Source organism: Mauremys reevesii, linkage group 1 (genome assembly GCF_016161935.1).
Source record: "Mauremys reevesii isolate NIE-2019 linkage group 1, ASM1616193v1, whole genome shotgun sequence".
NCBI lineage: Eukaryota > Metazoa > Chordata > Testudines > Geoemydidae > Mauremys > Mauremys reevesii.
Genome location: NC_052623.1, coordinates 265,868,061 through 265,890,563, shown reverse-complemented (window position 1 = coordinate 265,890,563; position 22,503 = coordinate 265,868,061). Strand labels below are relative to the sequence as shown.

General features: G+C 45.0%; 1 protein-coding gene across 5 annotated transcripts in view; it reads right to left on the bottom strand.

Annotated features, from left to right (window-relative positions):
• Positions 1–173: 173 nt before the first annotated feature.
• RASD2 (RASD family member 2) overlaps positions 174–22,503 on the bottom strand; it is a 65,626-nt gene continuing 43,296 nt past the window's right edge. For 2 of the 5 annotated variants that reach the window (XM_039497085.1, XM_039497139.1), the window contains exons 2-6: positions 22,058–22,244; positions 13,809–13,910; positions 9,884–10,432; positions 4,630–4,909; positions 174–2,492 (exon numbers count right to left, since the gene is read on the bottom strand). In XM_039497085.1, the coding sequence (XP_039353019.1) occupies positions 1,963–2,492; positions 4,630–4,900 (801 nt within the window). In that variant the 5' untranslated portion in view covers positions 4,901–4,909; positions 9,884–10,432; positions 13,809–13,910; positions 22,058–22,244 and the 3' untranslated portion in view covers positions 174–1,962. The remainder of the gene's footprint in view (positions 2,493–4,629; positions 4,910–9,883; positions 10,433–13,808; positions 13,911–22,057; positions 22,245–22,503) is intronic. The other 3 variants (XM_039497351.1, XM_039498053.1, XM_039498715.1) reach the window with 3 other exon arrangements.

Sequence of the window (22,503 nt, the reverse complement as noted above, 5' to 3'; positions counted from 1 at the left end):
TAAACTTATGCTCCCATCGGGAACCAGAATCCTTTTCTAAGGCCTCAACTGAGGTCCCCTGTTTAAAATCCCCTGACGCCTTACATAAAAACCCTCCAGTCTTCCTAATTACTCCTGCTAAAAGCAAAATCAGGCAGGACACTGCTAATAAATAAATCAGGTTTAATCATAAACAGTATACATATTTATAGAGAGTGAGAGAGACTTGATAATATAGGGTGTTGCCATGGCACCAGGAATCAAACACTTGTGCGTTTTACCTGTGAACGATACAAGGCGAGGATGGAATGACGGACAAGTGGAGATGGGATTGGGTCTCTCAGAAGCTATTTCTAGCAAATATCCGTCATTCTTTGTCACCTGTCAAGTTACAGAATGAACTAGCATTCAGCCCACAGCTCCAGCCAGGACACAGCGAGATGGATACATATAGGGGCAGTATGTGAGGGATGGGGGCGGGGTGGAATATGCCAGGGCTGGTATGAGGTATATATATATCACACACTCATGAGAAGAATATATGCACTGTTGTTACTTACAATTAATCTTAGAACCAGATTCTGCCCACAGCTACGTATGCCCATCACCCATTTAAGTCAATGGGAGTGGCATGCTCATATCTGAGGGAATACATCTGGCTCTCTGAGTGCACACAGGGCCCCAGCACACTAAGCAAGAGACGCTGAAATGGAAAAGGCAGGGAGATAGCAGCGAGGGACCAGGGCAAGAGAGGAATGGGAAAGAGTGACTCAACCCCAAATTAATCACAGTGGCAAAATTCACCCTGTGCAGAGAATTAGCACAAGAATTATGCTCTCAGGGACTTTAGTGGTGCCTATGCCCATCCTCTGTTCAGGGGCAAACGCCACCAGTAATAAGGAGAACTTTGGAAGCAGAGTTGGTTCCAAATCAACTCCCCACATCCTGTCACCCCTGAATTTCAGAGGAAGGTCCAAACCTCTTTCTATAATGGTCCAAGCCAAAATTCAAATCAGGTTAATCTCTTGTCAAAGACAGGAGGAAGAAACCATTGCTCTGATAGAGAGGTGGGGCAGAGTGAGTATTTATAATGAAGTATTCTGAGTACCTGTAACAGATTTGTGCTTGTTTTGAGACACAGTCACACATGAGGAGAGTTAGCAGTCAGATGTGTTGGCTTTACAGTACAACAATTTCACTTTCCATTACTGTACATATTATGTAACCTTAAAACTGAAAATACTTGGCAATTCTAGAACAGAGACACAGTTTTCATTTCAGATACACAATTGCCATCTGGTTTCACTTGAAAAAAACAAAACAAAAACAAGATTAAAGATATAATACAAAAGTGACATTTACGTCAATGGCAGCTAGAAATTGCCACCGGTACAGCAAAATTTCATCACTCTCAGACTTTCTAAGATACAGCAAACCAGAGGTCATCTAACTGGCCAGTCAGAATTGCATACCCATGTATAGAGTCCATCCTCAGTCTGGAGAGCCTGGTTAATACCATTATCCATTGAATGAAGATAGGTAAACTGGAGCATTCTTAAAGTGTGCTTGAAAAAAGACACACATTTGTTTTTCTCAGCAGAGGCTGAATGATGGGTTACTCTTATTTACATATACGCAATGCCTTCTCGGTGTTACTGACCTATTCCCTGGGTAGGCATGAGGCAAATCCTTCTTTACAAGTCCAAGTTCTTCAGACAGGAGAAGAACGAAAAGGAACTTAATTAAGAAATGAAGAAGCTAGTCACCTTTCAGACCTCTGATTTCCTCAACTGTTTACAAGGGTAGCTTGGAAGTTTACTACAGTATTTACATTAGCGATGCTGTGGAGGTCTGAGGAAGAGCCATGCTTATGGTCATGGTGGGCATCCTCCATCAGGTGGGTGCTATGAACCCGTTCTCAAACCATTTTCTTTAAGGCACTGCACCAACACAATGACTTCACTCAGAATGGCGGATACCCCTTCACTGGATAGTGCATTTCTCCCTCTCTCTTGCCTGGCCTTCCCTGAGAACTTTAGATTTGATGTATTTCAGGTCACTGTTGACACTGGGTCGGCGAGCGAAGGGGGAGACCATGCCATAGGCATCCATCTCTTTGACCCGGCGCATCCTGAAGGATTTTTGGTGGAAGGCATCGCCATACTGGACGGAGATTTTCCTGTGAAGGGCAGGGCTCATCTCGTGAGGTAGCTTGGCCATGCTGAAGAGGACATAGAACATCTCATCCACGTTCGTGTTTTTCTTGGCTGAGATTTCAAAGTAAGCACAATTCTCATCACTGGAGACAAGCTTCTCTGCTTCCTCCGAGCGCACCTTGCGGTAGATTTCACTATGATCATTTTTGTTGCCACAGATCACCATGGGGAGGTCAGCTGTCTCCTTGGTCTTGTTCTTCAGGCAGGATTTGACTTCAAGGATCTGCTTTTGGATCCTCTTGACCTCATCAAAGGATTCTCGGTTGTCCAAACTGAACACCAGGATGAAAACATCTCCTGCAATTAAAAAGAAAGCCAGAGGACTTGTTCATTAGAATCCACCTCAGAGCAGTCTACTTCACTTCCACCAAAGAAGTCGGTCCAGCAAAAGATATTACCTCACCTACCTTGACTCTCTCTATTTAAAACATAGTGCATTTTGTTCCCCCTATCCACCCATCATTCTTCCTCTTTGCTTGTTTCTCCTTTGATTCTATACACTCTCTAAGGACACTAGTTCCCGGTCACCTTCTGATTCACCTTCCCCCTTGTTCCCACAGCTGTCTTATGGTCAAAGTATTTCCTCAGTCATATCCTGTTGTCTTATCCTAGACTGCATTTGACTTATTGATGTTGCCCATTTGCACCATGTTTTTCCAATAATCTTCTGACATAATTCTTCCAGGTCACTCACTCCTCCCCCCCACCCTGCTCTAGATCATTTCCCCTGAAAAACACCACCTGTGTAGCAACTCCTAAGAGCAGAAAGCAGTAGCCACAATGCCCTGACCCTTTCAATATACAAGAACAGGAGCAGTGCTCGACCTCAAGACCCACAAGCCAGGTTTCAGAGCATTTGAGAAATAAGTTTGAGCTTCCAAGAATCTAGTGCTCTGCTACTCGCTCAAGAGAAACAGAGTACAAAAGACAGTGCAAATGACATACATCCTCTGGTATTACTTACAATACTGGGACTCAGAATCTTTCTCGTACAAATATAAGATAAAGCAAACCAAAAACCCGTTAAGTTAAGTTTACATGGAACTGAGAAAGATCTTTCATGGACCCAAGCTTATCCCCAACCACATCCTGGAGTTTGGCACCTGCATCATGTAAGATCCAGATCCTGGTATCTAGCGCTACTTAATATAGACTTAGGGTGTCATTGGATAAATAGTAGGGCAAGTAGGACTGAACCCAGGTGGCTATGAACTTTGGCTGTATACTCAGCCATGTATACACCCACAGTCTAATTTTCAGAAGTGATGCATGCACACCAGCACCCACTGAAAACAACAGGAACTCCTAGCTGATCAAGTATCAGAGGGGTAGCCGTATTAGTCTGGATCTGTAAAAGCAGCAAAGAGTCCTGTGGCACCTTATAGACTAACAGAAGTAACTAACAGCCTGCTTCTTGCTTCATATATATACCTGCCCCTGGAAATTTCCACTACATGCATCCAACGAAGTGGGTATTCACCCACGAAAGCTCATGCTCCAAAACTTCTGTTAGTCTATAAGGTGCCACAGGACTCTTTGCTGCTTTTAGTTGATCAACACTTTCAATATGAGGCCACCATTCTTCCAATATGTGGTTTACCTCATTCTGGGTGACTATAGGAGAAGGAAGAAATGCACCTCTACCTCGATATAACGCTGTCCTCGGGAGCCAAAAAATCTTACTGCGTTATAGGTGAAACCGCGTTATATGGAACTTGCTTTGATCCACCGGAGTGCGCAGCTTTACACGGAGCACTGCTTTACCGTGTTATATCCGAATTCGTGTTACATCGGGGCACGTTATATGGGAGTAGAAGTGTAATAAGAGTGGAGGAAGTGACTTTAGGGAGATGCATTCCACTAGAATTTTTAATTGTCCAAAAGCAGGGAACCAATTTAAATTTTTTTTTTAAACCTTGCCAACTCATTTTTAACCCCTCAGTGTATATTCTACATTTGTATTACATTGCTTGTGCATGGTGGTGACAAACTTCCTCTTTCTCCTGGCATTCTTTATACCTGTGAGATTTTGATTTTACCATTCACTTGTCACTGCAGTTAAAAAACACAAGTTGTATGTGTTATACGCAGGGGCTGAGGGGAGGAGAATAAATTAGGCAAAGAAACTCAAATTTCAGAACGTCTCCAAGTTGATTCCTGAATGAGTGATGTACCCCCTGATGACATCTGGAGTACTCCAGTCAGGGAATGTCACTGGGGAAAAGATGCATCTTTATAACAAGCTCCATCCCATTACCCATCATTCCCTCTATCTAGCTCCCATTTTTTCCTCATTTACCATATAAACTAGTGCTCTGTTAGGAAAGAGTTGTGGCCAGGTTATTATTCTCAAGCAGAAATCCACAGTTGGGATCCTTGACCCACCATCCCTCAGTAGGACACCCCTTTCTTTCTGACACCCCACCCCTCTCACCTGTCAGTATAGAAAGCCTCCTCATTGCAGGGAAAGGGTGATTCCCAGATGTGTCCAGGATGTCCAGCTGGTACATGTCTCCCCGGATGTTGTAGACCTTGCGGTGAAAATCCTCAATGGTGGGAGTGTACTGGTCCTCAAAGCGGCCAGTGAGAAAGCGTGAGACGATGGAGCTCTTGCCCACCCTGGAGGCTCCCAGCACCACCATGCGGTAGGAGTTCTTGGCTGGCACGCTCAGGGTGCAGTTCCCACTGGACACAGTCTTCATCATTGCTTGGTGCTGAAAGGGTCAAAATAAAAGCAGGTGGGGGTGGAGAGAAAGGAAAGAAGCGTGAGGCTGGAGTGGAGAGACCCCTGTGTTTTCTTACAACAAACTCAAAGAGCACTGTGGATTGCTCCGAGACGTAAGATAGAGCATTTGGTTCTGGTTAGCAGGTCTGCTTAGCAGATATAGGAAATCTTGATAAGGAAATTACATGGGGGAACCTGCCTCATTTTTTAGCCTGGTTTAAAGGAGAATTTTCTTTTTTAAGTCGCATCAAAATGAAGAAATTTATATTTGCACATAAAGTTTTGAACTACAATTTGCAATTTTGTTTAAACATTGAGGGCTAATTTATCAGCTTGGCTTTAGCCATGACTCCAGTTTCGTGCCCACAGTTTAAATCACTTAGATATTTGGGGCCTGATTTTCAAAAGAGCTCAGTTCTCGTTTAGACGCCTAAATGAAGCAGCCAGGTTTCCAGAAGCACTGAGCAGCTCCCATTAAGATCTAGCCACTCCTTTTAGGTGTTTAAATGGGAGCTGCTCACAGTACCTGCTTTCTAGGATGAATCAGAGTCCAAGTGACCTAAAGTGCTGGTACAGGTAATTGCAAGCACAGAATTGCATCATCAGACACTAGCTTCAAAGACTTGGGCCCCAAATGTTCTTTTTCAAATTTTGACACCAGATTTTTATCCAACAAATCTCTTATGCTAGAGCTCCTCACCCCCAAACTGTTAGCATTTCAAATACTGCTGCTTCACAGCAAGATGGCTGGTAGTGGATGGAGCTGCAGAAATGCTAGTTTTGTTTTTCATGGATGTGTCACTCTTTACATACACATGTTAGTCTTTGGTTCTGGGAGTCTTTGGCTATATTGCGAGAACTAGAGAGAATTGAGGGACTGTGGGGAAGAGGGCAGCTTTCTGATCTAACCAAAGAGTAAGATGAATACTAAAGTGAGTCTACAGGCCCCAGAGATTACATTTTGACACAGCACAAAGATATAGGAAATCTTGATAGAAAAACATGGATTCCACAGACATTTTTCATCTTTCAGATCAAATATGTTGAGCACAGAAAAGAAAAAATACAAGCACACTGTGGAAAACTAGGTGTCATAGCATAGCAGATACATTTGGACAGTTTATTTTGGTTACTAGGAGCTTATGAAAGAAATATCAAGTACCCACTGTGCTGTTTATTAAATGTAGGTGTTGTTTACTGAATGATAGGTTTTGAGTATTTATATATACACACACTGAGAGATTATTTCTGGGTACAGATCTGGATTCCTATCCTTTCCCCGTGTGAATTTCATCTCCCAACCCTTTATGTATCTGGTATTTATGCCAAGAAAATCACTTAAAATGTTTTACATGTGTTAAGCACCAAGCAGAAGTAATGAAATATTCTTTGTAAATAAAGAAGCCTGTAAGAAGTCCGAGCCAGCATCCCTATTGGCTTTGTGCTGTGGCTTAAGGCAATAGCAGAACATTACTATTCATTATTATTGTTATTTACTGAGCATTGACACCATTCTCAGTTATCTAAGAAGCATAAAAGAAAATGCAGCGCTTGCCCCAAAGGCAAATTATAATCTAAATTACACTCAAAGGGGATTACAGCCTAAATTACAGTCAGGCAATAAAATCAGGACATAATATTGTGCACATGTAGCATAGGTCCGATTCTGTTGATGTGAGCGCTGTGCCAGGGTAGGCTGGCAAGATCCGGCCCTATGTTTGTATTGGACTCTGTGTCTAATTTGGAACAGTTTGTACCTTCTCAGTGCAAAGTCACCAATTTCCCTCAGAAACACCGACATCCAGTGGTGTTCTCTGCCCTTTGTACTCTCCTTTGTACACTAGGACGTGCAGGTTCTAGGGTCTATGCACCAAATGGATGGGCATTGAGCTGTTTTGGGATTAGGCGGAAGTTTGGTTTTTTCCCATTGTGCTCTCTGAGCTTTGTTTAGTAAGGTGGGGTATTTTAAAAAGCAGAATCAGTTTTGCCAGACAATCCTTAAAAAAAGATGGACATTATCCTGCCATAATGGTCCAATGCTATACAGAAGGCCAAATCCTCAGCCGGTGTACGCTGGTGTAGCTGCACTGACTTCAGTGGAGCAATGATTTACACCATCTGAGGATCTGGCCCAGTATCTTGTAGCTGTGCTGCTGCAGTGGCTGGGGTGAATACTGTTAGAATACGGTAGTGTTCTTCAAATATGAGAATCTATCGGTGCTATCTGACGTGTTTGGTACAGCGCCCAGAATGACAGGCCCCTGATTCTCACTGCAGCCTCGGGGTGCTACCATAATATAAACGAATAAATAAATAAATATTGACCGAGAAGCAACTGTGTGAACCAGCAGCAAATCACAGCTATACTGTCCATCAAGAAAGCAAGCAGGAGAATGTCTCATCTCAATGGGTAGGAGGAGAATTCTGCATCTATCATACAGACATGCCAAGCTGCACGTGTGCATCATCTCTTTCTATATTTGAGTGCGTGGAGGAAATACTCATTTTGGCTAATAGCTTTCAAGTGGACAAAGTAGGTGACTATCGAAATGTAATGGATCATAATATAAAGCAGCCCTGAGAGGTGGCCCACCACTGAGGTTCTAGGGGGATGGTGATGAAACAGACGCTCCTCAGTTGAGCACTGGAGGAAATGTGAGACCATAGGGCCAGATTTTCAGCAGAGTTCTTTGTTGGGGTCTGAGCACTGAAATATCTGGCCCCCATTGTGCATGACGTAGAGCTGAAAAGCTGGCCCTGAGCCCATAATGACCCTATATAAACCCTGAAAACTGATCTTGGTCTTTCAGAACGTGCTGAAAACAAGAAGCAAACAACTGAACCGGGGAAGGAGAGTATTATTTTAGTTTTGGATCTGGTTGGGAGCATACACGTTGTCAGTTTCATTTTACATGTGCAGGCTTTTCACGCTGCGTGCCACATCACTTTATTGATAACACGCCCCCTACAACTCTGTCCCTTCTCTCCTGAAATGGTACAGCAGACATTCCTCCACTGAAAAGATAAATAATCTACACTCTGTCCGTCTTGCCTAGCACAGGACTTTTAGGAATTTTTCTCTCGTATTCATCGTAACAATCAGGGCTGAGAGTCTGCAGAACAGTCTCTCTTGGGAACTGGTGGGAGCCTTATGACTTGGGCCAATTAACAAGCTTGACGAAGCATGGGAGAGTGCACAGTTGGGAGCACTCCTAAAACATATGGGCCATCTCTAACTTCTATACACACAAGCTGGGGCAGCTCCAACTTTTCTCCTTCCTCTCAAAGACGCACGGGCCATGAAAAATACAATAGATCAATACCCCCTTTGCATCTCCACAGCACCTTCAATCCAGAGATTTCAAAGCAATTTTTGTTCATTTCTCCCTCAGTGTACTCCTGAGAGAAAGGTATCATCATCCCCATCTCACTGACGGGGAGAGAACAAGGCACAGAGAGGCTCAGTGACTTGACCAAAGTCAGTAGCAGAGTGGGGAACAGAACCCAAGTCTCCTGACTCTCAGAGTGCCCCAAATTCCAGTCACTAGACTACACTGCCTGCCATCCTGAGCAGGGCAAAACCTTATTGTGTGTGCTCACCCCCCGCCCCCCCATGTGGTCAGTTTCTGAGGCTTTGACTGAGGGGTGTTTGTGCACAGGAGAGGTTAGGGGAAGTGACAGCTGGAAGCAGATCTCCCCCAGCACATCCAGCATTCATTTAACATGTCACCTTATGGTGCCCTTGAGAAGTTGGTTCTGTTTGTCAGATTATCCCTTTAAGGGAGCTCCCGTGCTTTGCAGCCTGCCTTTGGTCTAGTGCACCGTAAACAGATTCTTTCAGCACTTCTAATTCCTGTAGCTGCTATTCATTTAATTGCCTCCGCTGCGCACCTGACTTGCAGGGTGCGGCATAACCTGGAACCTTCGTTTGTCTTTCACGCTCTTCGCATCACCACAGCTTCTGTCTGACTCAAACCTTTCTCCTCTTACTCAGAGAAAGAGACCAAGTTCAAGCCCCCTGCGGGGTGCAGGGAGCCATACATGGGAAAGATTAGAGGCAGTAAAGAGGAAACAGAAAGAGACCATACAGTTATTTACTAAATAAAGTAAAAATCAATCAGAAGAGGACAAACAAACACCACCAGCTGGTTTGAATCTATGACTCTTCCTTCAAGTTTATTAAAGGTTTAAAAATAGATTTGTTCCCTGCTGTATCTTTAGCTTCAGGCACTGACTTTAGGGTAACAAAACACCCTGCTTTATACTATTTTGCACTTTTAGAGCACCTTCTGGCCAACGATTTTAAAATGTTTCACAAAAGGTAGGTATATTTAAAACGATCCCTATTTCTGTGAAACCAGGGCACAGAGAGATAAAGCGACTTCTCTAAGGTCACACCACGAGCCTGTGACAAGGTAAGTATTAAAACCAAAGTCTCCTGACTCCAGACCCTTGCTCTAATTATTAGACACTGCTGGTTTTGCAAATTTAAGACTACATTACCATGCACCTGCCTTTGCAAATCCACGCATGCACTGAAAAGATCATGCTTAAATTCCAGTGAGGTGGTGAAAAGTCTGATCCTATGCACCAGTTACAGAAAAACCTAATGAAGATAGAAAACCTGCTGCCTGGAGCTTTAACATACTAGCTTTCAATACCCAAATTCTGCATATTACTGCATGCATTATGCTCCCTACCACTGAACATACATAAAAACATTCTGAGGTGCCACTGTTTACATTCACCAGTTACAGTATTTCTCTCTATATACTAGTCCTAAGAGATGTATTGCATCTGGCTAAAAGAGACATAGGCAGAAGCAAACCAAACTGTACATTACAGACCTGTCACTGATTAGAAAATCCTGGAGTACTTTCATTTTCATGCACACTGATATTATTTCTGTAGGGTGTTGTTCTCCTGTATTGCTTTAATTCCAGGTTCAGTGCCTCTCCCTTACCTTTCTTTGTCTGGAGAAGAAGTCCTGAATCTTAGTGTCGTGGATGAAGCTGTCTTGATGGTTTTAATCAGAGGCTGCTGCTGCTTTTTTCTGGATCCCGAGTCACTGGGCTGGGCTCTTCTCCACCACTTTGGACCCTAGCTGGACTGGGAAAGACCAGAGCACTCCAAGGGCTGGTTCCCCATGGGTGATCTTTATTGGGTCAGAAGATTGACATGGTCCAAAGTAGGATCTCTGTACCAGAAGTGCTCCTGTTCTTTTTCCCCTCTGAAGAGGTTTGCTCTTCTCCTGGTACTCTCAGTTCACTAGGTCTCCCACTCACACTTGCTTTTCTTGCAACTTGTAATTCGTAGACTCATTTGGGTGGAAGTGGCCTCTGGTGCGACACCTAGCGGCCAAGGCTAGTGTGTGCATTCAGCTGACCCATAAAGCTTTTATGTAGACCCCGTGAAATAAAGAGGGGGAAGCAAACTAGGGGTTGGAGAGCCTGGCAGTTTCTTATGATAGCAGGTTTGAAAGTACACCCTCACTCCTGCACTGCAAAAAATCCTGGCAGATAAAAGATTCCCCCCACCATCTAATATTTGTTTAAAAATGCTTTGCTTTTTCTTTAAATTTTAGAATTTGTCTATTGATTCTTCCTCCCTGCCTCTCTCGCTGTCTCTCTCCCCCAGCAGCTGGCAAGTTGCAGGTTTTCCTTCTGCAGAACTCACAGATAATTGGTTCACTCCTCCCTTGAAGTCAGAGACAGTGGAAGAAGAGTTGCCAAGGGCGTGGGATCTTATGTTTATTGAAGGTCTTTTTTTTTTAAACACAAATTTCTTTCACTTTCCAGATTGCAAATTCTTTTCCTTTTCTCAAGAGACATGTGTGTATGTTCGTTGTTACTCCTAGTATATTTTTTGCTCTGAAAACTCATGATCTCCCACCTCTGTTTCCTAATTTCTATGATTCTTTTGAAATATAGCATCCGCTGCCCCAAGACACTTTGCAGTTGTAGGAATGCTCGTTGGTTTTGATCTAGAACTAAAAATCAGGTTACAAATGTTAAGTGGCTTGCAACTTCATTTTGATCTGGATCAATCCAGAGACAGTGCTAATTTCCCACCTAAAAGCTGTGGTCCAGCCTGCTTTCTCGTGGTTGGATTCCTGACCTCTTCTTGCTGCAAAAAGACCACTTTCTCCATAGACTGCGTATCAGCACTACTGTTGCTGCCAGCCCTGGTTTGTAACCACCTCCCTCCTTAGCCACACCCCTTAGCTCTATGACTGATTAATCACTTCCTAGGAAGAGGACTGCTAGTCATACCCACCCACCCACTGCTGAATGTGTATGTAATATTCCTGAGCGCATTCTGTGCCAAAAAAATGTAAAATTGTGCACCAAAAAATTAAAAATTCTGTGCAGAGTATGTTAAAATTCTGCAAAATTCTGCAAATGTTCTCATTGGAGAGCACAGGACACTGACTGCACAGAGGTGGGAGATCACTGTGCAGTTCCCTCCCGGGACACAGACTCAGCAATGAGGCTGCACCCAACCCTGACACAGCACAAGGACCTGGCCAGCCGCAGAAATACCCTGGGGCCCTGCCCTTCTGTGTGGACAGGCAGGCTCAGCAAGGGAGGATCCAAGTGTGGAGTGCCTTAATGTGGGGGGATCCAGGTGTGGGTTGAGAGAGTTCTGTGTGGGGTAATCTGGGTGCAGGCAATTCAGTGGGGGATCTGGGTGTGGAGGGGATCTGGATGCACAGGGGCCTGTTGCAGAGTTCTGGGTGCAATGGTAATGGGATTCTGCAGGGGGGTCCAGGTGAAAGTGGTAGGGGCTCCGCGGTGGGTGGGGGGAATCTGAGTGTGGGGGGCTCAGTGGAGGATCCAGTTGGAGAAATCTGGGGGTGAGTCTGACCTGGCCCCAGATGCCATGCAGAGGAAGAGGAAGTCTCGTCCTCCCCAGCCCAGCTGGGACTAGGAACCACTAGCCGGGTCTTCCCCAGTCCTGCCTCCTGCCCCACAGTGATTTGCCTCTCTGCCGGCTGCCCTGGGCACCTGAAACTGCTGGGGAGGGCCGCATGACCGTTCTTGTGCCTTCCCTTTGCTTCCCCATCAGAAAGTCATTTTTCTGCGGGGAAACAAAGAAATCTGCAGGGAACATAAATTCTGTGTATGTGCAATGGCACAAAATTCCCCCAGGAGTAATATAGCTGCTCCGTGTCAGGTCCTTGGGCTCCAGCCCCGGGGCTTAGGTTCTCAGCCATCCCTTGTAACTCCTGTATAATAGAATCATAGACTCATAGGACTGGAAGGGACCTCGGGAGGTCATCAGTCCAGTCCCCGGTACTCACGGCAGAACTATGTATTTTCTAGACCATTCCTGACAGGTGTTTGTCTAACCTGCTCTTAAAAATCTCCAGTGATGGAGATTCTACAACCTCCCTAGGCAATGATGGTACCATACAATAATGGGGGATAAATCAGTGCATCAGTTCAGCTCCCTGCCTAACCTCCTCATTTAGGGTGAGACTAGGGTTGCGAACTTTCTGATTGCAGAAAACTGAATACCCTTTCCCTTCCCCCTGCCCTGCCCCTTCTCCAAGGCCCTGCCCCTGCTCACTCCATCCCTCCTCCCTCCTTTGCTCAGTCTCCCCCACCCTCACTCACTTTCACCAGGCTGGGGGACGGTTGAGGTGGGGGGGGTGAGGGCTCCAGCTGGGGGTGGGGATGAGGGGTTTGGGGTGCAGGAAGGGGCTTAGGGCTGGGGCAGGAGGGTTGGGTGCAAGGAGGGTGTGAGGGCTCTGTCTGGGGGTGTGGGCTCTGGGTTGGGGCCGGGGATGAGGGGTTTGGGGTGCAGGAGGGGCTCCAGGCTGGGCTGAGTGGTTCAGAGTGCTGGAGGGGGCTCAGGCTCTGGGAAGGAGTTTGGGTCCAGGAGGGGACGCAGGGTGTGGGAGGGGGTGCAGGCTCTGGGCAGCACTTACCTCGGCACCTCCCTGCGGCTCCTAGGTGGAGGTATGGCCAGGTGGCTCTGTGCTCTGCCCCTGCCTGCAGGCACCACCCCCATAGCTCCCATTAGTTGCGGTTCCCGGCCAATGGGATCTGTGGTGCTGGCGCTTGGGGCAGGGGCAGCGTTTGGAACCTCCCTGACCGCCCCACCAGAGGGACTTACCGGCCACTTCTGGGAGCGCATGGAGCCAGGACAGGCAGGGAGCCTGCCTTAGCCCCACTGTGCCACTGACCAGACTTTTAACAGCCCAGTCAGCAATGTTGACCAGAACTGCCAACGTCCTTTTTTGACCAGGTGTTCAAGTTGAAAACCGGATGCCTGGCAACCCTAGCTCAGAGGCCTGCAGTTGGCTGGCTGTCTAATTAGTCCCACCCGCTGCACCTGGGAAAAAGACGGCAACTTAATTGGCTGAGCTTCATAAAAGGAGGAGTAGGAAATGGGAGAATGAACCTCCTTAGTAGCTCACTGCATCGTCTAGAGCTGGGGGCCAAGCCCCTCCAAAAGTCACATCCCATCCCAGAAGGCATAAAACCCGTTAGTTCAGGAAATACAGGAAATGTTAAGATTGAGAATAATCAAGGAGTCCAGTGGTCCCTGGTGTAGTCTGGTAGTTTTGGGACCGAAGCTATCTGGGACTGCCCAATTTTGGGTAGATTTCTGTCAAAGAAACACAATTTCTGAATTTGATGCATATCTGATGCTCCAAGTCAATGGATTGCCTCAGTCAAGCCTGCTTTATCACAGCATTAGATCTAATTAAGGGCTATTGGCAAATTCCTCTTACTCCCATGGGAAAAAAACACCTTTTCTACCCACTGGGTCTATTCTAATTCATTAGCATGGCCTTTGGATTGCATGGGGCCCCGGCTACCTTTCAAAGGCTGATGGAGCAGGAGATGCAGCCCCATCATCGCTATGCTGCAGCCTACCTTGATGATGTGATGTTCTATTGTCAGGACTGGCCCACCGAAATCTAGCAGGTGTCTTTCAAGCCCTATGGGAGGCCATCCACAGCAAATCCAAAGAAGTGCCTGGTGAGGAAATGGAAAATAAAATATCTGGGGTATCTAGTAGGGAACAGAAAGGTACAACCCCAGTGGACGAAGTTGAGGCCCTGGCAAATACACCCATGTCAAGAACTATAAAGCAGGTCTAGGCCTTCCTAGGTCTCGCCGGGTATTATAGAAGATTGGTACCAAACTTCACCCGATTGGCTGCAGCACTTACAACCTTTTAAAAAATTAGCCCCTTGAGAGGTCATGTGGTCTCCCTTGTGTGATCAAGCATTTTGGAAAAATTAAACCGATTCTATGCAACAAGCCAATAATGCACAGCCCCAATTTCTCTCGAGAATTCGTTCTACGCCCTGACACCTTGCACCACGTTGTGTGCGCGGTGTAATCCCAAGCCTTCCATGGACGAGAACACCCTACCCTCTATATAAGTAGAAAACTTCTATTCTGGGAAACATGATACTTGGTCCTTGAGAAGGAATGCCTGACCATACACTGGGCTGCAAAGGCACTGAGATACTATCTGTTTGGAAAACCCTTTGTCTTGGTCACTGATGATGCGGCATTAAGGTGGCTCCAAACCATGAAAAACTCAAATGCCCATGTGACATACTGGTACCTACCCTTACAACCCTTTCAATTTTGAATAGAGCATTGACCCAGGAGTGACCATCAGAATGCCAACTTCCTATCATGAACTGAAGACTACTAGTCTAGGGGCCCTGTGGTGAGTGTCTGACAGCAATTAATCGGAATGGAGACTACTCTCCCTGGATTCTGTGAGAGCTCCCCCTCCCCGGCAGGATTTCCTTAGGGAGGGAGCTAGCTTTGCATCCTGGATTCAGCCAGAAGAGGGCGCAATAAGGTAGGTAGGCCCAATCCTTCACACTCCTTTCATACAGCAGGACCACGACTCCTTCAGCTATTGGGGCTCAGCTGACATCCTGACACATACCAGGGGTGGGGACTGGATAGCTCAGGGCAATTTTTTTTAAAAACTGGGATATGATGCCCTTTACCTCTAGGTTACCAATTCAAACTGAATACAGATCAACAGGAACCAAAAGCTGTCACTATAGGATAGCCGTTCAGTGGGCTAAATAAGATGACCATGGGGGCCCCACCAACCAGTTTCTAGCAGATAAGGATCAACAGCACAAAATCATCACCCCAAGAGAACGAGAAGAACTTGGTTTGTTTAGCCAAACCAAAAGAAGGCTGAGAGCGGATATGATTGCTTTCTATAAATATATCAGAGGGGTAAACACCAGGGAGGGTGAAGAGCTATTTAAACTAAAGGACAGTTCTGACATGGGAACAAAAGGATATAAACTGGCCAGAAATAAATTCAGGCTGCAAACTAGAAGACAGTTTCTAACCATCAGAGGGGTGAGGCTCTGGAATGGTCTCACAATAGGAGTTGTGGGGGCAAACAACTTCATTCATTTTAAGGGATAGCTGGACAAAATTGAGTGGGATTGTATGACAGGATTGCTTATGATGGTGGGGGACAGGGCTTGGAAACTCTGAGGGGGACGTCCCTTCTGGTTTATGTCTTATTTTCCTAAAGTTTGTGCTTCAGGACTTCAGCCAATCACCTACAGGGGGCAGGAAGAGATTCCCCCCCCCCCCCAGTGTATTATGGGGTTTTTTTTTTGGTCTCCTTCCTCTGACACATCAGAGATGGCCAAGACTGGAGGAAATGGGACATGGCGTGGGGTGGGCCAGTGTAGTGAGGTGACACCAAGAAGTCTTTCTCCAAGGTGCTTAGCTGGATGGTTCTTGTTCACATGCTCAGGATCTAACTGATTGCCATATGTAGGATTAGGAAGGAATTTTTCTCCAGGTCAGCTTGGCAGTAACCTTGGGGGGGTTTTGGCCTTCCTCTCTGCAGCATGGGGTGTGGACCACTTGCCAGGATTACCTGGGTATCTCTCAAGCAATTTTCTGCCACTGCTGGGAGCCTCAAGCACTGGTGTAGCTCAGACGCTCCTATCTCTGCCTGTGGCACATAAGAGTCTAGTCTCGTGTGGGCTGTAATGCTTTGGTTTCATTTCCATTGTTGGTTCTAGAGTGCGGGTGCTGTCTGGTGTTGGTTGTCTGTGATATACAGGAGGTCACACTAGACTATCTGGTGGTCCTTTCTGGCCTTAAACTCTATGATTCTATAGCTGTCACTGGCAGTATTATCAGAGAGGCCTAGGACTGGATGGGCTATGGAAGCTGAACTTACCTTCCACTGACAGAGTGCATGTAGCCAGAGAATATCTCTAAGAGTTTCTCTGAGCTGATGCAGCTCCACCAGTGTTATCAAAGGCCAGTGATGGGAGAAGCGCTGTGTTCCAACTTCACCAGAGGCTTTTCTAATAAAGGAAGAGGGGGCGTGGAGAAGTGAAAAGCCAGAGAACAGTGCAGTTCAAACTGACTGCTTCCAAATCTAAATGACAGACAGAAAGCAAAGTGACTTGCTCTGTAATATTCTGCATTTGAACCAAAGCACAAAATGGCAGCTGCAGGGAGGCTCCTCCATTTTTAAAGATGCAATGCTCCCAAAACAGGATGGCAGCATCACCTCTCACACTGATTGCTACAGGATCACAATGGGACCGTTCCCCATGCAACATACAGCATTGCACAATAGGCTAGGTGCAATAATAGTTATTGTTTTACTTCTGCTGAAGCATCAGCCATTACTGAATACTGGATGCTGATTTAATGGACTAGTGGTCCAATGAAGTGAGACCCGTCTGTTCTCTCTTAACCAGGGATATGAGGGAAATGACAATCACATGCCTCTCACCTCTGAACACAATTAGTTCAAGACAAAGGATGTTCCAAGGTTTTTGTCTCCTTTTCAATACAAACACATGAGAAATTAAATATTTAAATCAGCTTTTCTCTTCTCCCATTCATTTTAATCGCCTTCATTATTCAATGTATCAGACTCATTCTCCCACCCCCACATCTTTGCTCTTCCCTCCACCCCTCTTGTATTCACTTCACTCACTTATGGCCCCTCCCTGAATAACTGAAAAGTTATTACATAGGAGACAACAAGCGGCATCGCTTGTCCCCAACCCCATGTAAAGTTGCCAGTTTTGGTTGGAAGTATTCCTGGAGCTGTTTCATCATATGACTTAATACTGGAGACTCCAGGACAATCCTGGAGGGTTGGCAACCATCTATTCTTACTATAGGCAGCACAAAGTTGGGTCGCCCTACAGATGAGAGCCCCCAGCTAATTCAACTTAGTGAAGGACACTCAAGGGGGGGGGTTACAATTAGTCATGAACATAGGGAAATAAGTGGCTATCAACAGCGTTAACCTAGAACAGGAGGAAAGATAAGATGCAAGCCCGGGAGACAGCCAGGGTTCTATTCCTACACTTGCCACAGACTGTGTGTGTCACCTTAGCTAAGTCATTTGATTTCTCAGTGCCTTACTGGCCTTGGGTGTAAAACAGAATAATAGTCACCTGTCTCACAGGGAGACTGGATAAAGCTGGTTGAAAAATGGAGGAACAATTTTGTGAAAAATTCTGAAGTTGTTTCTGATTCATGAGGTTTGAAATTGAACAATTTTTCATGCAACAAAAATGAATTTTCATTTCCCCCTGGTTCTCTCATTTGGCCACTGAGTGCATAAAATGAAGGATGCCCAGATTTTACCTCCTCCCCAAAAGGCACAGGCAGCCTTTTTTTCCCTTTTGCCACTCCAGCTTTTCAAAACGTTTTGCGCATCTTTGAAAAGTTACCAAGTAGAAGATTTAGAGTTTCCTTTGCGTATTCAAAAAGGTTACAGAGTGGAAAATGGGAAGAAAACAGAAAAATGATGACCCCCCCCAACATCAACATCGGGGGGGGGAATTGGGAGAAAGAAAAACAAATTCAAAATATTTGGTTTTGGTTAAAAAAAATGGAAAAAATGGAAAAACTAAAATTTCTTGCAAAAGTTTTCAGTTTTGAAACAAGTCTTTTTTCATCAAAGAAATTGTGAATGAAAGTTTTCAGCCATCTCTAGTTGCAAGTCTATATTCCTTTATGTTTGTAAAGCTCTTTGACGTTTTTGGATAGAAGGTGTCAGGGAAATACAAAGTATATTCTTCCCCTATCCTAAGGTGGGCTATACAGCTAAGGGTAAAGAAGTCAGTGTCTATACTCCCATTGGTGGACCAAGTTCATTGGTTTATAATCTCCTCTGCCCTGATGAAGGAAAATAGAGTGGTCTAAACAACGAGGAGTCCTTGTGGCACCTTAGAGACTAACACATTTATTTGGGCATAAGCTTCCGTGGGCTAGAACCCACTTCATCAAATGCATGAAGTGAAAAATACAGGAGCAGGTATAAATGCATGAAAGAATGGGGGTTGCTTTACCAAGTGTGAGGTCAGTCTAATGAGATAAATCAATTAACAGCAGGATACCAAGGGAGGAAAAATAACTTTTGAAGTGGTAAGAGAGTGGCCCATTACAGACAGTTGATAAGAAGGTGTGAGTAACAGTAGAGAGAAATTAGTATTGGGGAAATTAAGTTTAGATTTTGTAATGACCCAACCACTCCCAGTCTTTATTCAGGCCTAATCTGATGGTATCCAGTTTGCAAATTAATTCCAGTTCTGCAGCTTTACTTTGGAGTCTGTTTTTGAAGTTTTTTTGTTGAAGAATTGCCACTTTTAGGTCTGTTATTGAGTGACCAGAGAGATTGAAGTGTTCTCCTACTGATTTTTGAATGTTATGATTCCTGATGTCAGATTTGTGTCCATTAATTCTTTTGCGTAGAGACTGTCCGGTTTGGCCAATGTACATGGCAGAGGGGCATTGCTGACACATGATGGCATATATCACATTGGTAGATGTGCAGGTGAACGAGCCCCGGATGGTGTGGCTGATGTGGTTAGGTCCTATGATGGTGTCCCTTGAATAGATATGTGGACAGAGTTGCCATCGGGATTTGTGGCAGGGTTTGGTTCCTGGGTTGGTGTTTTTGTTGTGTAGTTGCTGGTGAGTATTTGCTTCAGGTTGGGGGGATGTCTGAAGGTGAGGACTGGCCTGTCTCCCAAGGTCTGTGAGAGTGAGGGATCATCCTTCAGGATAGGTTGTAGATCCTTGATGATGCGCTGGAGAGGTTTTAGTTGTGGGCTGTAGGTGACAGCTAGTGGTGTTTTGTTACTTTATTTGTTGGGCCTGTCTTGTAGTAGGTGACTTCTAAGGCATCCTCTGCTGAAGGAGAAGCCCTGTTCTCTTCTGACACTGAGTACAGAGTATAGAAGCCCTTCATGAACGTGTAGGAACAGGCACAAGTCATGAGTTTCAGTCTCTTTCCAACACCCATTTATTCAGGCAGACAATTGTGCATATGGGAGCAAGGAGGGGTGCACACCTCTCCCTCTTGAGTCCTGCAGGCCAGTAACTGTGGGCGTGCAGCATGGTATGAGAGGTTCCACAGAATCCATTCCCCAGGGATCCCTCTGGCTTCTTCCATCCAGGAGCTGCATACAGAGAGGGGGAAATGGCAGCTACCTGGGTTCTTCCACAGTTCTGTTTCCACAGTACTGGGTTATCTGGCTATTACTCCTTGGCACTCCATTATGTGAGCCTACTTTCCCCCTCTCTCCCAATCACCTCCTGTCAGAGTTGGAACCTTCCAGAAAACGTTTAGTTACAGAAGAGTCTGGTGAAGAGGTGAATACAGGGGATCACTTGAAAGCATCAGAACAAAAGCATAATAAAGCCTGATAAGATGGGAGGGGGGTGAGAAAACAGAGACAAAACAAACTGCATAGAGACAAGCTGAAAAACATGAAAAATGCATGAAACATTGAGTAAAACACCACAGCCTTCTGCAGCACATGTGATGTGGTCTCTGGCAGGTAGTTCTATTTTGGTCCCCATTAAGAAATGTCTGTTATAGCCCAGGCAGCTCTGGCTGCCGCTACATAAACTGGGACAGTGTAAATACTCATATTTTGAGGCTCCATCTGCCTTGCAAACTGGATGGAGCACTACTGGGCGGGGAAGCATCTTATAAAAAAAATGCTTTTCTGGGATCTAGGTTTTTAAAATCTATTAAAAAAACCCTTTCCACGTTCACCCCTTCCTGTGCCTTCAGGAGATGGCGGGAGCAATATTTCCAGAAAATACTTTGCAGATGGTTTCTTCTAGCAGGAATGCTGCCAAATCTGTGTTCTTTGTGATTGAGAGATGAACTTTTCTCAAGCCTGCTTCTCTGCTTCCTGGAGCCGATACCTCACTGGTGGATGGTGCAACTGAGGGCTAATCCCTTTGACACTTCCCTTGGTCTTTCTCCCTGAAGTCACTCTCTGAGGACCAGATTTCCCTGTTATTAAGGATAATTAATCCCTTTGTTATCCCCCTTGGCCTCCTCCCTGAAGCTGGCTTCATAACCATGTTGCTCCAATGTTATACTATTGCAGATCCATGGATTTCACCTGGGCGCTTGGTTTCAATGGAGTCACATCAGGGTAAAAATAGAATCAGTGAATCAGGCTCAATGTCTCAGTGATTTAGGTGAATGTCCTCAATTACCCTCGCCTTCCTGTATCATAGAACTGCTGGACTATCTCACAGCTGTGCCATTGCTAGTAATCACAATAACTGTTCTTTCCCTACCATTTTTTCCTTTTATTATTAAAATAAGGAGGCCTTTGAGATAAATAAATGCCTCATTATTTTGTCACAATATTAAATACCTCTGGGTTTTTTAATTGAAGTCTTTGACTACCTATAATTCCTGGAAAAAGAATAGCTCAGAAGTACCCCTTGTCCATGTTTTGTTCTTGTTCTCCGCACCATTTTTCTCTTTTTGTTTTAAGCACGGCAATAATGTACTCAAGACGCAAAACGACAGCCATACCAATAAATAATAGCAATGCTTGGACTTCTATCAGCTTTTACTAATCCCACAAAATGCTTTATGAACAGCCACGAATTTAGCCTCAGACCCTCCTATGAGACAACTACACAAATATTTGTCTCTTTTGACCTATGGGGAAACCGAGGCAGAGAGGCAATCTATTTTGTTCAAGGTCGCACAGTAAATCAAGTGGGAGCAGTGGGAATAGGAACCTTGTTTCCCAACCACTCCAGTGCTGGGTCTGAACCATCAGACGAGGCATAATCAGCACAGAGAGAGGATTCAAGGAAAACTAATTGCAAAGTCCGAACACTTACCCTGGGAGGTGAGTTACTGCATGAGTGAATAACAGTCCACGTGGTATGAAAGTCTGGGGGGGGAATTGATAACTCATATGGAACAAAGCCATTTTGGTCCAGTTGTTATGAATGCAGCATTGTCAACTACAATGCCAACCACAAGCATTCAAAAATTATGAGTCAACCTCCCACCAAAATCAGGAGATAAATTATTTTGGGTTCTTTTTATTGTTTGATTTTTTTTTGAGCCTTTAGGTACATTGGGGGCCACATTTTCAAGCTTTCCTTTGAAAATAAAAGGGCTAAAATCTTATTTAAAAAAAGCTGGGGTTTTAAGTGAAATGTCAAATATCACTAGACGTGCAATAAAATCAGAGCTGGCAGTGCTAAAACAGAGCACTATATTGTTAACTAGAAGCTGTAGGGTACCTACCAGGGACTGTGTGAATTTGTTTGCCCCAGGGTTTGAGCTGAAGTTTGAACGAGTCCCAAAATTTAATGTGGAGCTCATCTGTAAGCTCTAATTTTCAGGAACCAGGGCTGCTCCAATGTTTGTGAACCTGTCTGCAAGCCTGGTCTGAATTTCAAGCTTTGAGTGAAATCCAGATCTGGATGAACATGGCCCAGTTTCAGGTTTCATAATGAAAGCTACAAACAGCTGTGCTGACATGGGGCCAACTTCACCATCGCCTCGCTCTTTAAATGAATAGATTTCAAGGCCAGAAGGAACAATTCTGATCATGCAATTGGGCCTCCTGCATAACACACACCATGCAATTACACCCAGTGATGCCTGCATCAAGCCCCAATAACGTGTGATCAAACTAGAGCCTATGTGAATGATGTAAATTGCTACCACTCTGACACAGCAGAGGTTTATGTGTGTAAGTGACCATACAAGGTGCAGAGCCATAGGGAATCAGACCCAAGGTGCTTTCTATGTGTTCTGGATCAAAGTTCACGGAACATATGTAGTACAAAGTTATTGTTACCTTCTTTTCACTTCCATATACTCCTGACCTTCCTCTGCTTTGAGAAACTTCTCTCCTCTCCAAATAATCCCACAATAATCCAATTAGCAACTGAATTTTCTGCCTTCAGTGCCAGAGACTATTGGATTAATAAAAGCTCCCACTGGCTGTGACCACTGCTCTCCTTAAAAGTGGAAGAGGACTGCATCTGTGAAATGAACAGCAGAAACAACTTTAATTAGTATCAAACTAACTAACTGGAGTCCCACTCCTTGCAGTGCCAGCTACAATTTATAAGATTAGAACTCTCGGACAAAACAAGGAGAAGAAAAGAAAGAGGGAAACGATGAGCATTTGTGCAGTGCAGGATACCATTTTACAGCTAATTAGGACATGAACTGTGTATATTCACCTCTGCTTAGCATTGCCAACCCTCCCGGTTTCACCAGGAGTCTCTTGGAATCAGG